This window comes from Molothrus ater, chromosome 4 (genome assembly GCF_012460135.2).
Source record: "Molothrus ater isolate BHLD 08-10-18 breed brown headed cowbird chromosome 4, BPBGC_Mater_1.1, whole genome shotgun sequence".
Lineage (NCBI taxonomy): Eukaryota > Metazoa > Chordata > Aves > Passeriformes > Icteridae > Molothrus > Molothrus ater.
This window is the reverse complement of record NC_050481.2, coordinates 31,419,182-31,435,391: the sequence shown is the minus strand read 5'-3', so window position 1 is coordinate 31,435,391 and position 16,210 is coordinate 31,419,182. Positions and strand designations below refer to the sequence as shown.

The 16,210-nt window shown below is 36.6% G+C and overlaps 1 protein-coding gene across 5 annotated transcripts in view; it reads right to left on the bottom strand.

The window, feature by feature from the left end:
* Positions 1–16,210, bottom strand: part of GRIA2 (glutamate ionotropic receptor AMPA type subunit 2) — an 88,787-nt gene that overhangs the window by 32,695 nt on the left and 39,882 nt on the right. For all 5 annotated transcript variants that reach the window (XR_004980064.2, XM_036381650.2, XM_036381649.2 and 2 more), the window contains exons 3-6: positions 15,254–15,493; positions 10,884–11,080; positions 6,535–6,588; positions 4,114–4,275 (exon numbers count right to left, since the gene is read on the bottom strand). Coding sequence is in view for 4 of the 5 variants with exons in the window: in XM_036381650.2 (XP_036237543.1) it covers positions 4,114–4,275; positions 6,535–6,588; positions 10,884–11,080; positions 15,254–15,493 (653 nt within the window). In the remaining variant the exon portion in view is untranslated. The remainder of the gene's footprint in view (positions 1–4,113; positions 4,276–6,534; positions 6,589–10,883; positions 11,081–15,253; positions 15,494–16,210) is intronic.

The following is a 16,210-nucleotide window of genomic DNA, read 5'->3' as shown; positions in this document are numbered from 1 at the left end:
CACCACCTTCCCTGATGAGCTCAGTCTTGGGGGGCCAGAGGGTCAGTCTTGGAGCCAGCTGGTATTGGCTTCACTGGATGTGGGGGAAGCTTCCAGAAGCTTCTCACAAAAGCCACCCCTGTGGTCCCCTTCTACTAAAACCCTGCCAGACAAAGGAAATATAACTTATGTCTCACTAGCCTTCAAGAGATACAGATTGAGCTTCTTTCAGCAAATAGACCAAAGAGACAGAATGGGTTAATCAGATCAGCAAACTGGAGCAGTTGGATGTGAATGGATGTGTTGTCCTTCAGTGTCCTTCCACAGGATCAAGAAGCTTGCCTTAAATGTAACAGCCTGGAACAACTTTAGGCTCAGAAAGCCCAGCATATTTGTAAGTACACAATACTGGATCAAAAGAAAATTTCAACTTGTTATTATCCGGCCTTTATAAAATTAAACATGTCTTTCTTTTTGCTACTTGACTAAAAATTAGTGAGGATGCTCAACTCTATGTTTCAAGATCTACACAGTAGCTCTTCTAGAACTGCATGCAGAGACTGGTAACACCCTTGGTTACAACAGAAATGTTTCAAATTTAATCTGAACTAAACAATGTATCAGCGTTAATTTAGAAAGATGTAAAAATATTCCGTAAAAAAGTCTGCAAAGCCCTTGTTTTAAACATCCTGCTTAATCTATAAAACTCGTGCTTTTGTCAGTACAGGTACAGTGCAGCAACAAAGGAGATCAGTATCCTTTGTCATCTATGTCCTAAGATAGCAATTTTTTATAATTAATATTTTATAGATTGGAAAGATACATTTTTAAAGCAATTTGATACAGACACTCTTCTGGGCATCTGTGGAAGAGGCTTTTAGCAATGTTCTTCTTTCTTGAAGAGCATGTTCCTTTGAAATGCACTTTTTCTTAGAAAGGGTGCTTTTCTCTATTTTCAGGACTGTACTTGGATGCTGTGATGTGTCTTATCAGCTCAGTCATAGTCCATTGACTTGCATTTTGTAATGTGAAATGAATGTACACTTACTTTTGGATTAAAAAAGGAAGATAATACAACAGAGTTGCAATGTTTTTGTCTGCAATGACAGAACACTTGCAATCCCAGAGACAATATTACCTGTTAGGTGCATGTAACCACCTCTCATTTCTATACTGATGATGCAGGGCTCTTGTCAGCCTTCCTACCTGTTTCATACAGAATCTGCAGCAAGAGTTTCCTAGATTCCATGGGACTGGGAGCAAAAGTTCATTTATCAGCACTGGCAATTTGGACAACTATCTCAAAATCAAAAGGGGAAAAAAGTTATTTGTAAGACCACTTAAGGACAAGTGGGAGACCAGTGCAGCAGACCTGCTCAGTAATCTAGATGTTTATGCAGAAGCAGAGGGTAACACAGCTAGAATAACAATATAAAAAGGAATGAAATGCTCACAAAGGACAGGTAAGAAACGCAACTCAGCACGAGTTGATGAAAAAAGCCTGTACTTAAAAGTAATGATGAAGTGGACAGATATGGTATGAGCCTATCGAAATTGGCAGCAGCACAAGAAAGGAATGCAGAAAAAGATTTGGCTGTTAGGCATCTATCCCATGAGAAATACATCTCACTAGTGTCATGGTGGTGAGGAGAGAAAAAAAAAAGTAAAAAGAAACTAATACAAAAGAGCCCCCTGAAATGAGTACTGTCTCTGAGACACATGAAGCCATTATTTCCATTTCCTCAGCATAGCACTCAGATGTGTTGCAGTAGCCAGTCTGGCATTTCAAAGAGGTACCAAATAGAAAGGCTCCAGAGCAAAATGACAAGCAAGATCTGAGAGCAGAAAATTCAAAAGAAAAGAGATTATTTGGTCAGGGAGGAAAGAAAGACAGAAAGGGTGGCAGCCATTTTCAAATACAGGAGGACAATGAAAAAGCAGAAGCCTCTCACAGCCATTAGAAACATATAAAGGAGTATTCCATTGATTAGGTGATATCATCAAGGCTGATTAAGGTTAGACAAAAGCCAAAACCAAGATCATTTAAGTGCTGAAATAGATGCTTGGAGAAGCTGTGAAATCACCGCTCAGAGGAACTGCACAGGTTTATCTGATTCTGCCTTCAGGCAAGGAGGACAGAAGGGTGACTGACCGCTCAAAGACCTTTCTTGCCCTGTTTCCATGATTTCTATGATTCTGCCTTGCCTCTTGCTCCCTCTAAAGTGGGAATGAAATGTGACATACCTCTAACTCTACCTGTAATGACAAGCAAAAATGACAACTAATATGTGTCAAAGGGCAAGAGACAGAAAGCTACACAAAGAAATACAGTAACTGGTACTATCAATGTCACCAAATATTGCAATATCCATACTTGCCTCACCATCAATACCTCCAGCATTTATAAATTATCTGATAATCTAACATAGATTTCAATTTCTTGAGTATCAGTGCTGTCCAAATTAAATCTTGAGCAAACAATATAAAAAGGAAGAGAGGCCAGCCTTTTAAACTAATTTAAAATGTGCTTTAAATTAGTGAAATTCAAGATACTTTACTTTTCCTATCTATAACAAAATAAACCTCAAAAGCAGAAGTTATTGCAAATACTCTCCTTCAACTCTTTCAATTTCTTCTAGAATTGAAAGGACTTATCATGGAAAAAATAAAGGTAATACCTGTGACAGAGTTAAAGATTTTAGTGCTTTAATACAACATTGCCACCACTTCATGTTATCTAACACACATGCAATTTCCCCCCAGTGTAAGTAACACCAGAGACCTTACTACTGTATCTCACTCATTTATTTTTCCATCTTTGATAAAACAATGCATCTTGCAGGTTTCAGTTTGAGTTCTTCACTGTAGTCATGTGCTTTATGTATTTCCCTATTATTATTTTCAGACTATGAATCTGCAACATGAATATGTAGGTAGATTTGGGCACTCAAGTATCAGAGAGACAAAAGAATTCTGTTAATTCTCCACAGCCACAACCCTTCCCTTTCTCCTAAATGAGAGCAATACAGATTACATACACTACACATCTGTAATACAAATGTACCTAAAGACCTGACACAGATTCCAGTTTACTTTTCCAAATATCAAGTAAGAAATTCACTACCTCTGTTATAAAGATTTTAAACTACAAAAATAACCACAGGAAAAAATATCCCTATGTCTAAGTTACCACCAAACTTGGCCTCATAAAAAAGGAATCTATATTTGTTTTTAAATTAAAATTAAGGTTTTCTACCAGGCCTTTGAATAAAATGGTTCTTCCTTCCACGCTGAACTTTTTATTAATTTCATTATAAATTAAGAACATGCTTCATATTCCAATTATAGCACAAAAAAAGTTATGGCTAGAACATTTGCAACTTATTTTTTTGTCTTTTAGAGCTATTTAATACCATGTTCTTATTAAAATCTCTGATTATATTACTTAAAACAGAAATTATCTAACATTAAAATTGAATTATTCTTTTTAAAATCCTGCAGCCACTAATTGATAGTTAGAGCAAGTGAGAAGGTACTACTATCCTAATCTCATCCAGAAATAAAACTGAGGTAAAAAAGCTAAACCACCTGCCCAGTGTTACACTGTGTGTCATGCAGGCCTGAAATCAGAGCACGATTCTGCATGTCAGGCTTGCATTGAATGTTGCAAGTCTTTGTAGCACTTGGGCATCTGTCTCAAAGGAACTGTCTAACCATTTCTTTGGGTTATTATGTTACATCAAAAAAGTGCTAAATCTGTGCTCCCCAGAAGCATGATTAATATTTGTCTTTAAACATTTCAAAATACAGAGAAAGAGAAACATTTCAAAACAGAGAAAGAGAAAAATCAAAAAAAGTCAGTAGATCTAGGTAATCTATCATCATATCTAAACCAATTACCTAACAAGCTGCCAGGCACAGATTTAAAGTGACACAAGAAAAAATTATCTTGAACGTTTTTAAGAGTGTAGCATCTTTGCTCAGTCAGTCCTATGACAGAGAATGTTAAAAGTTCTCCAGAGAAATATAAAATTATGTTGGGCTTTTCAAGGGCTTTCTCTGTCTCTTGCTATTCTATTCCAAACCCTTCACTTCCTGTACTTCTAGGGCAGTTAAAACAAACATAAGACCTACCTTGATTGTACTAGTGTGTGCACCAGGATATTCTTTCTCCTCCAGTGTTGACCAACGTTGTATAAATTTCGACACCACGGGATCATCATAGTCAACTATCTGAAATCCTGAGACATTAGCTCCTCCAAACTGAATTTTTGACAAATCTCCATCAGTAAATCCCTGAGCACAGAGAAAGTTGTCTGTTATTTTAATAGTTTTGGCAGTTCTCTCAATAGTGTATGAAAAGCAAGAGTTACCACATGACCTCTACTGCAGAACAGTAAGCCAACATTTTCCTCAAACTGGAACCAACTTAAACCCTGGGCTGCCAGGATTAAGTCATCAGCTCCATCAGCCAGCAATGCTTCTTGCTGCCCACTAGACACCACTTTCATGGTGAGCAAGGGCTGAGTGGACCTGTCCTTGCCATCCTAAACATCCTGTTAATTTTAAGGTGACCACTTAGGTGAGAAAGGGAACATGAGACATGAGTAACAGGCAAGCAAGTTTTAGACAGGAATACTTACAGTCACAGCTGTATCCTCTTTTTTAGGAACTCTAAAGCATGTGGAAGGACTTACCATCTCCATTGCCTCCTCCCTCTGACATAAAGAACTACTTCTCATTCTTACAAAAAGTTCTTGTGTTCTGTTTTCTGTGATTTAACTTCACTCAAATAACCAAAGTATTTACATGAAATAATCATGTCAGACACTTCATTATAAATGAATGTTATGAGTGAATACAAAAAGAAGCAGCAAATTCAAACCACATTATCAAAAGTTGCTACAATTGCCATACGAGATGCTCTTTAATTACTGCATATTAATGATCCTCATGTGTTGTTGCCTGCTAATGCAGACACTTCTACACAGATCATGTAACTTGACATTCATTGTATATTCAAACCTCTTCTCCATCTATCAGTGTTTCTTAGTTTTCAAAATAGATTAATTTCTTGAATGACTGATCAGACTGGAGGAGAATATTACTACAGTCCAAAAAGAAGAAAGCAGATGGATTCACTGAAGATATTATTCAAATACTAGATAAGTTTTCCTTCTGGCAGAGAAAAACAAGTTTTTAAAATCACTTCCATAAACACTTTATGAATGATATTAAACAGCTTTAAAACATATGATTCAGTAATTTTTAGATCTTATGGACTTACTGTTACAAATTTTAAGCAATGGCTAAAATAGCAACCAGTTAACATCATGAAATCCACTGGGCACATTTTAGAAAATTTCCCTTAAGACTCAAAATATTGTTTATGCAACATTTGCAATGCAAACCACAGATGTCTAACAGACAATTTCTCACATTTTGTAAGACTTTTATGCCTGCTTTATGAATATTAGCACCTCATCTTCTTTATCCAAAAATTAGTTGTTAAGATATAAGAATGAAACCCCAGTGTTCAGCTTTTAAAGTGGCCTTTAAAGCAAAAGATTTCTCACACCGTGGCACCCACATGACTCTTCAGAGCACTGCCTGCCTGGAGGGGGAAGTGTTTCCATCAAAGGCCAGGAGGAGACAGGGGTTATGCCTCAAGGGCCAGAGACACACCATGCTCCTTCTGTTTCCTCAAGCTCCTCAAAGCACTATGGAAGACAGTGTCAATTGGGGCACTGCTGGAATTTATATCAAACACTGTGACAGTTCAAGATAAATGATGAAAAAAATGGTTTGGTGGCACTCACACTATACAAGCCCCAAACCTCTTTTCTTGAACAGGATAACTGAGATTTGGGCGTGAAGAATTTGCTTTGTCTATTACAAAAAAGGACTGGATTAGCTCCTCTAGCTTCAGTAAGTAGGTGTTTATAGACTTTAATACCAATAAAAAGGCCCTTCACCTTTAGACACAATTACAAAAAATTCCCTTGACAGAATTTAGTGAGTTTTCTGAGCTTTCCCTGCAGGAACACTATTAGCTATACAGTCTGATCACCTGTGTTCAAGAAAACACGAATTCAGACTGATCACCCAGCCAACCTGAGGGATGAAATGTGGAAATCTGAGACTCACTAGTCTAGCAGAATGAAACATGAGAACCGTGATTCTTAAGTAGTTTAAAAGTGTTGAGAGAGAAATCATCACCTTGCTGAATAAATCTATCATCCTATGATGGAGAAAGTTATTTCTCTATTTTACATACCCTCTTTTTCTAAAGTATGTAGAAAAAGAAAAGTTCTATTGAAGGTGCTGAGCAGCCTTCATTCTCATTGATGAAAATATCATAAGAGGCATTTAAACCCTGAAAACACTCAGCCAATAAACAAACAATCTCAACACATGCATTCCATTTATCAAGGATAAAGACATCTAACTTTTTTTCCTTTTTCTAAAATGTATTTAAAACAAAATACTAGTAGATGTGCTTCCATAAACAGTCAAATGAGCAATACAGGTATTTTAAATACTAAGAATGCTTACCAAATTTGCAATGATATAGTGGTATCCTTTAACATGTTTACCAATTGTGATCACCTGTAAAAAAAGAAGAAATACCCCTATAATTTTCACCTGGTATACAGACAAAGACTTGAAAAGTACAAAATGCAGTATGATGTAAAAGCTAGGGGTTTTTTAGTCTTAATGGCATGCAATACTGAGTTTGTGCAATGCTTTATCCTTTATTTTACCTAATGCACCACTGAGCACTCTCTTTGCTGCTGGAAATCAGCCACATTGAAGTCCAAGTCCCAAGAGGGAGAGTCCCTCCAGACACAGGTGCTGAGTGCTGATTACTGTGGTGTGTATTAGGGCACAACCAGCCAGGAGGGAGCAGGCATCATGTGCTAGAAACACTGTGCCTCACAGACTCCTGCCAGATTCTGCCCACTGACATTCATGAGTTATGAGGAAACCTTGTAAAGTTCAAATTGTTTATTGCCCTAAGTCTTCTTCACAATCTCCCTCAAAGCCAGCTGGTGGTTTCTCAGCAGTCTCTGCTGGCACACCTGCAGCATGGATTCTTCTCCCAGATAAGCCCAACTAAGACTATGTCTGCATGGGGAAGTTTGCATTTTGAAGCTAAACACTTCTCCAGAGGAAGGATGTGAAAGATAAGAGGAGTCTAGAGGTTTATTCCATCTCTTGAACAATGAACTTAAATTAAGAGAGGATGACTCATTAATTTCCTCATTTCACATATAGCTAAAATATTCAGACTAGGTATCCTGAAACTTATATCAGGGTACTAGTGAACAACATTCCACATACTTGGTTTCATGAAGTTATAGAAATATAACTGCAAGCAGTTTTAACACTGAGTTTACATACTAGAGTTTGAGACTAGGAGGGATCCCATTACTTAGGCCATGGAAGTAATTAAATTGCTCCTCTTTTGAGGTATATATATATGTATATATGTATATATATATGTGTGTATATACATGTGTGTGTGTGTGTATATATATGTATGTGTATAAATATATATATATACATATATATATGTATATACATATATATATATATGAACCTAAGCATCCTAAAACAGTTACCTGGATCAGACTACTTAAAACTAAATCCTTACTAACAGGTTTAAGAACTATTTCAGGTGTATTTCTTACGTGGCTGCTGCTTCCAAAGAAATTCCAGTTATACCAAATAGATTAGCTCTTCTGTATGAAATATTTCTTTGTCATTGGTACCTGAGAAGACAAGCAGTAGCTGCAAGCCTTTGGATCAATGGCATGTAACTCTGCTCTAGCTGCCACTGAGTACTCTTTTATTAACTGAGCTTGCTAAAACTTCCCACTTGTCCATATGAACACTAAGGATGCTGCCAGCTCAAACTAAGAAAATTCAGTGGTAGTATCAAGAGCCATGATGAAGGAGCTGTGCACACCACAAAAGCTATTCAGCACTTCAGAGGCTCTTCTCTAGCAGGGATAGACAAGTAGTGGCAGTAATTACAGAGTTGCCCAAAGGGTGTTATCAGGGTGAAATGAGATTCTGCAAAAGAAGCTGCCTAAGAAGAGACAGAAGCCATTTAATGAAGAGTATGGTAAAACAGACCTGCCAGATCAGAGAAGAGGAATATAAACTAGCCTGAGAAGAGCTGGGGAACTGAAATATTTTTCAACTTACATGAATCATTGAAATCTGAAGAGAAACTATAACACAAGACAAAAACAAGAATGATAAAGCAACTTGGCAAATACATTTCGTGCCTATACAAAGATCCAAGGGCTACAAAGTGTAACTGGGTAAACCTGAGGCTGTCACCTCAGCTTAAAATATTTGCAGGGTAAATCAAAGCAAAATGAAAAGATTTGTTCAACAATAGAAAACAAGGAAGGAAGTGAAGAAATTGTTCCTTTCTGTATTGAGCAATGCAAATAGTACTTTGGGATACAAGGAAATTTTGGTTAACAGAAAGCCTGTCACATTTCTTACAGTAAAAAGAAGCAGAAAAAGGGAAACTGAGATGATGTGTCTACTTCAGGCATCCTCATGAAATGGCGGAAATTTCTGAGGTTTTTTTTCAGGGCAGGAATTAAAATACTTGTTCAAAAAATAAATCTGGTAGCAAAGCAAGACCTAAAGTATACTGCTATTAGAAAAGAGAACCAGAACACACTTGAAGGATACTCGCAGCCCAAGAAATCCATTGCTCAATATTTCATTTTAAGAGATAGACAAATTACTAGAGAATCAGTTAGTTAGACTTTCTTTTAGGCTACTTTAGAAACAGAAAGTGGTTTTACCTTTAAATGCTAGGAAGAGAAGTTATTGAGTGTAAGGATAATGGACCTAAAAACCAGACCAAAGAGCAGAAACAGCTAGGCTGTCTTGTGAAGAGAATTCCAAGACTAAACCCATATGGGACAGCTGCAAACAGTTTAAGAGAACATATTCCAGGGCAGAGCAGTAAACTGTTTAGAGGAGAGCAACTAACCAGAGTTATATTAACTGACCTGTGAGGCTGATTTGGTTGTTGTCTAGGATTCTTCAGCGACTTACAAATCAAAACAGCAGAAACAAAAGCTTCGCCAGCTGTATGTCTGAGGAGTCAAGTCTGTGGGGATAAGCTGAGAAACTCTAAAGGTCTAAAAAAGGCAGAATCCATCAAAGTGCAACTAGGGCAAGAAAAATATCCCAGAAATGCAATCGAAATAAGAAGCAGACAAAGATGAAAATAGGTCTATTATGAAATAAAGAGTGTAAAAATGAGTCGTAACTGAAGGGAAAAGAGAGTTCTGGTCTATAAAAAGTGGCTAAAAGGTGAAACTGAAGAAAAGTACAGTGAGCCAAAGTTTCATATCAGAAGTTATAATGAATATTACATACTTATTTAAAAAAGAATGTATAGGATAGTAAGATAAATGCTAAAAATACTCTTGTCAAGATCAAAACATGTCAAAGCAGTATCTTTCTTTTCTCTGGTCTGATCATCAGGAAACACCAAGATGTGACATCCTGAGTCTAAAAAGGTGATTGTTCTGTACGACATCATCAGAAACTCACAAGAGACATGGACAAGAGAAAAAGTCACTGTAAAGTAGGTAAAGAACCGTTTGAAAAGCCACACTGAACCAAATGAAGAGGACCTATAAGGACTACTTATGTCAAACATTGCTCTACATTTTACATTTCTTGACATTGATAAGTCAGAAAATAGGATTTTTAAAAACTGCAGATGATAGAGAGATCACACTCTCAGAGATTAAATGCTCTTGAGAACAGGATCAAATTCAAATTTATCTTGAAAATCAGAAAAAGAGTTTGTGGATATGAATTCCAAATAAAATACACAAACACAATGTACTCCATTAAGGACACTGCTCATTGTCTGAGCCTCCTCAAAATATAACGACCTTCAAAACAAAGACCAAAATAACAAGCCCTTCAAAAAACCTTCAAACAAATACATCCATACTCTGATGATACATCCCTCCTGATGCGGCACAGTCTCACATGATGAAGCTCAAGCCAACAGGGAATTATCCTTACAATTTTCCATTGTGCTCTGCATGCATGAAAAGTAGGAAGGTACAGAGCCAGTAAGAACTTCCTAGGCTCTAGGACTGAAGTGCTAGATTTCAAAGTAATGCAGTAATTTGAATCAGAGCACCATGATAATGTTGCTAAAAAGAAGATTTTTTTAAAAGTCATTTTGGCAAATAATTTGCATGGGTGGAGAGAAGACAGATTTTGCTGTTCTTTTTAAAGCTCAGGAGGCGTAGGCTATGAAAAACAGCATCCAATTTTGGTTAGCACACTTTAAGAGTGACACAAAATGAAGAGACAAGCAAGGAAAGTACAAATGACAAAAAGCTTCAAAACACAAATTTCAAAGGGCATTAAATGAGGAAGAGAAGCTGCGATACAGTCTTCCCTACACATAAAAGGTTCTCAGAAAATGCATTAGAGGGAGAAAATACCTTCTAGGTGTAAAAAGAACTAATCCTTAGACATAGCTAACTATATCAGACCAGATATAATAGTGTTGCAACTATGTATAATACAGTATATTACTTAGGCTGTAAAAGAGTCTGAACAAGGTATTTTGTAAATTACTGTTTTTCTTTTAAATAACCAGGATAGAAAACTATACAGGATCATCCAGATAGAATTATCTTGCCTTTGGGCAAAGGTAGGGATAATAGGATTTGTGTGTTCACTTTCTCCTTGGCACATATGCAGTCCTCAATACAAACCTGTGACTGCCAAATGATTCATAACAATCACAAAAATACCATCAAAACAAATGAACTCATTACATTTACTTATAGAATAACGCTACTGCTGTCACTGAAGAAAGGAAAACAGCAAACCTGATCAACAATGTCGTTGACTTTATCACGTTCACAGTCCAAAATCACTCGTCTTTCCTTTTTTACCTCTAGATCTTGAAACAGTGAACGGTACGTTTCATCTTTTCTCTCATTGTTAATATTTCCTACATTGATAGCAGTCACTTGCCATTTCTTTTCAGCAGCAGAATCCAGCACGGCTTGCAATGTTGATAAGCCTAGCAAAGCACAGGAGAAAACAGAAGATATTACTGACAAAGCTTCAGGAATGAACAAACTTCTACAACGTGATTTGTGAGATCACTTATTTAAGTTTTCCTGTAACTTGTTTGACCTGTCACAAGTAGGTAGAAATCAGAAACTAAGATATATGTGAGCCAAATTAATTATTATTGCATGAAACTTCCATTTGCCTCACTGCAAGGCATCAAGATAAAGCCTCATAAGTGCAACCTTTGGGTTTGGCCCAATTTCTTCCGAATTGGATTTCATTGTTTTCATTGATCCGCTGCTGGAATTCCACATAGTCGGAAAGAGATCTTCTAGGAGAGGAGTGATCCAATTAGAGCAAAAGGATCAGCCACCTATTACAAAAAAGATCAGCCTTATTAAAGGATCAGCTGCTTAAACAACAGCTATTGAACAGCTTTGGTTCCCAGCACTTGAGCAGTGCTGTATTTAAACCCAGACCTCACTGAAGTCTATGGCAGAATTCCCATGTTCTGCAGTGATGGTAATGGATTTATTTTTCTGCTGCCTACAGTCACATCCCTGATTATGAAAGATGTGCTGAGATATATTTTTCCCTATAAATAAGCAGGCTCAATGCTAACACCTACAAGCAGTGTACAGAAGTTTGCTTCCATCTCGTACATTTGGCAAGTTCCTGATAGGAAGCTATAATGTTTGCACAGATGCAACTGCCTGTGATATATTGTAAAACCAGTGAAGATTTTACTTGACAGATTTTACTTTTTAGGGATGAGCTAATATAGTAGAGAAACATGAAAATTACTGCTGGAAATTAATTCCTGCTATACAAGAAGTACAATTTTAATGACTTCTAGTAGTACAAGAATGAGACTTATCATGTTTCAATTCCTACCAGAGAATTCTACATGATTCTAGAGAGCAGTTTTAGGGATACCAGATACTATTATAAAGAAAAAAAAATAGACTTTCTTATGAGTGAATTGACATTTTTGCACATTCTTCTCTCCTGAAACCACCAAACATCAGGAGTCATTTCTATGAGACAAATTCTGATGTGGTATGTAAAGGGAGCTTCAGGTATAACTTTCATGAGAAATAATAGTGGTTATACCCATAAACGTAGAAGAACAGCACTGAGAATTAATTTGTCTCACAGTCTGTAGGTACAATATTAAATAAGGATTGGTCAGTGTTTAGCAATTCATCTTCATCAGTGAAAATGGTAATGACATACAGCACTACACAAGACTGGTCATCAGCAAAGGCAGAAAATGGCAGGCTTCCAAAAGCATAAATTGAATTATTATCTTATATAATTCTGGTTTGCCAAGTCTCTTTAAGAAAGACTGATATTAAGTTTTGTATGTCATGTAATGAATATTTAAAATCACAGATAACTACAGTCCAATGGTACATATAATCAATTTCAAATCCCAAAGATGAATCTGGAGAACTTGTGTTAAAAGGGAAAGATTAGTGATGTAAGCAAACAGAGATGCAGGGACCATCTTAAAACACTGAAAAGCACTAAAGTATGTTTAAACCTCAAAATACTGCTTGAAATTATGAATTAAAATAAAAAAAAGACAAATCAGCCAAACTGATGCAGTTTATTCTGAATAATTGTTTCAAATATCATGTAGTAGATTTCAGGTCCTCCAACCTGTCTAAATTTCCTCTGAGTTAAACAATCTCAACTAAGCACAAATTATTAAGGACTGCTAATGCTAATAACACCCATTGCAAAGGGTTTCTATATTTTACTCCTCTAATCTTCTGTTTTTCCCAGGGTTTCTCTTTTCTTGACATACTCTCTGCAGAGATATCAAATGGCTGCCTGGATTGCTTGCTTTATTTTTCTTTTGGTGGCAGATTTGTCATCCCCATACAGCTTAGCTTATTCTGATAGCAATAACATGTTGCAAAATCACAAACAAAAACACAACAACCAAACAGAAAGCATTTGCAGCAATACTTTTGTGAACGTGAAATTTTCTAGAGAGTAGTAACAAAAGTGGGAGACTCAGCAGAGGAGAAAACTCCAGCAACTTCAGTTGCTGTTTTTTATGCTGCATGAGCACTTCTGCCCAGGAAACTCATGTCCTGAACCTCTTTTGGTTATCCTAAGTCAAACTTTTAAAGCAGTGAGCTTTGAAAAGGAAGATGGAAGAGAGGCTGAATAACTTGGCAATTCTTTTACAGATAGAATCTTACAATAATGCTACTACTTTTTCCAAAACTTAGTTAGTAATGGCAGAGAGGATGTAAGGATGGTAAGGGACACTACTCCACATTCCATGAGAATAACTACTTCATTAAGGCAGAAATAGCTTGGGCACACATCTACTGAATGGCCTCACTCCTTATGGACAGAATGACAGCAAATTGCCCTGGACTTCAGCCAGTCAGTCTCTAACACAGAAGTGCTCCAACACCAGCAGTAAACAATTCTTTAGGAATAAGTCATCAAACTAATTCTTATTAGCCTTTACAGTTTCCATGAAGTTAAGTAAGTGTCTTTGCCTTAACATCTTCAATTTTATATCATTCCTTAAATATACATCATTGTCACTACATTAACAGGCAAAAGTGCTTAAAGGAACTGTGGACTTGTGTATCTGGGATTTGATGTCAATGTAGCTGGCTACAAACTGCTCAACTCTGCAGGCTGACCTCATGCAACCTGGGGGGAGCATGGAGGAGCAAAAATTTACTCCACATAAGGGCAGGAGCTTCATGCCTTGGAGTTTGTTATCACTGGGGTGCCTTGCCACAATTAAAACCAAGAGATAAATAAAAAAGGATGAACCTAAGGGTGGGTAGAAAGAACAATGTGATGCTGTTATTCCTGGTAAGATCCAGACAGTGCAGCTCACAAGAACTAGGTGTTTTTCAGTATTTCCTAAATATAAATCACATGCAGGTCACATTCTGCCCACTGCTAGATGATTGACAGAGTACTGGCTGAGAAAGTAGTTTTACATCTGTCCTTTCTAAAAAGACAGTGAATGTTTCTGATTCTAATGTGAATTTGAAAAGAAACTGCCAGAGAAATGAGCTTAGCATTCTTTGTTCCATGTGACATTATCTTTGGAGGTTACACACCAGGATTAGTTCTTCTAACTGGAATGCTTACAAAAGGGATACAGAACTCTCTGGAGGAGACCCCTTCAGCTTCTGAACATCATGTATAAAATGGCATCAGAATACAGGGAATTTAGTCACCCCATTACTCAACAAAAGATGGTGTGGTATGCTTTAACTCTATTAGCATTTTATAATTTAAAATGCACTTAATATTTAACTCTGACCAATGAACATGCAGAAAAGCCACAAAATAGCCTCTTTAAAGGGAATAGGAGCAGGTAAGATAGAAGAAAGTTAGCCAAGGACTACTAAGTGAGGACAACCTGAAAATAGAATTATAATAATGGAATTCCAGAAAAAGCAATCAAAAACCCCACCTTTTCTGGATAAACCTGCTTCTTCTTAGAAAACTGTTATATCACAATTTCCTAGTGACATTTTCAAGTTCATAAACTGTTATATTGTTACTACTACAGCCACAAAAGGTCATGAGAAGGCTGTATGGTGGAGTTAATTGATCCTGAACAATGGGTTTGGGTTTATCAACATCAACAACAAAATCTAAGCTCAAAAGAGGCGAGGAACTCAATACCAAAAGCAGTCTCCAAAGAAGTAGGGACTGACTGCATCCAAGATTTATTGCTTGCTTGGTGCCCAGCCATGGATTTTGCATATGTGGAGTGAATCTCTGGTAGCAGATAGCCCTTAGATACAGATACCTCTCATGCTCAGATTTTTTTTTTCTCTTTAGATGTTTCTTTAACAAAACAAGAAATATTTCTTTAACAAACGTTCCTTTAACAAAAAAAGAAAAAACTTTACATAGAAACTGTTTTACAACATGCAAGTAATCTCACATTGCTTGAGAGCTGCAATTCTGTTAATGCATGCCATAATAATTTCATTCTCATTTGAACAATTTTATCTCTGTCCCAAAAGCTCATTTCTAAATGCAAGAAACACTTTATTCAATTACACTTACACTTGTTGAGGTAAATATTTCTTCCATTATTTACTTATCTAATATGAATTCCAGATTTCAACGAGATAACCTGCCAAACAGGGTGCAGGTAAAAAGTACCACACCTTACCTCTGTCACTGTCATACAAATATGCAAACTTGGTCCACTGATAGTACTCAATCAAGCTAAGAAGAGCTCCCTTGAGGTCAGGTCTCATCTGAATGACAAAGGGATGTGTTCCATCTGTTGGGAAGCTGGGAGTTATGAAGGAGACATGAAGAGTCCCACAGAATGATGTTATGGTATTTACAGACTTCTTGTCATAGAATCCAAAAATAGCAAAGACTCCTCTTGAAAACTGGGAGCAGACTAGAAAGAAGAAAGACAGAAAATTAGCGGGAGAATTTATTTAAAAAAAACTATTGAAAAGTCTTTAATGTATATATTTATGAGAAATGTATGTCTGAAAAGTATCTGATCACATAAATATCAGGCAAAAAAAGTAATACTCTGCTATGGAGATAATTTATTAGCATTATCAATCAGTAATATAAACCCACACTAGAAAAAACAATAAAAGAAAGTATCAGTGGTGCACACTCCTACATGATAAATGTAGAAATAAAACTCACCAACATATTCTCAAATTCAATTTATGTTGTAAAGAACAGTGATGACAGACATCAATGGCAGTTGCAATTCAAAAAATGAGACATTATGACCACACATAGCATTATGGAAATAGATAATGCTTTGTCATGTTAAAAATAAACTGCCTCTGAGGTTAAGACTCACTGAGCTTTCTACAAAATACTTTAAATACTTTTCCATTTGTGGAAACGCAAAGCCAAAACTAAACCCAGATCTATCAAGAGCAGTAAGAAGTCCATTTGCTTTAACACCCTCCTGTCTCAAAGCATTATTTTAATTCTTGCTTTGTAGGACTCGGCAAAAGCTGGTCCTTCTGGCTGACATCTGTGGTCATGTTGCAGGAAGAATAACCTCATAGGTGTAAATATCATGCTGATCATTCACTTTTTATCTGGAGACAATTCAAGCCAGTTGATGAATGTGACTGACCACGGC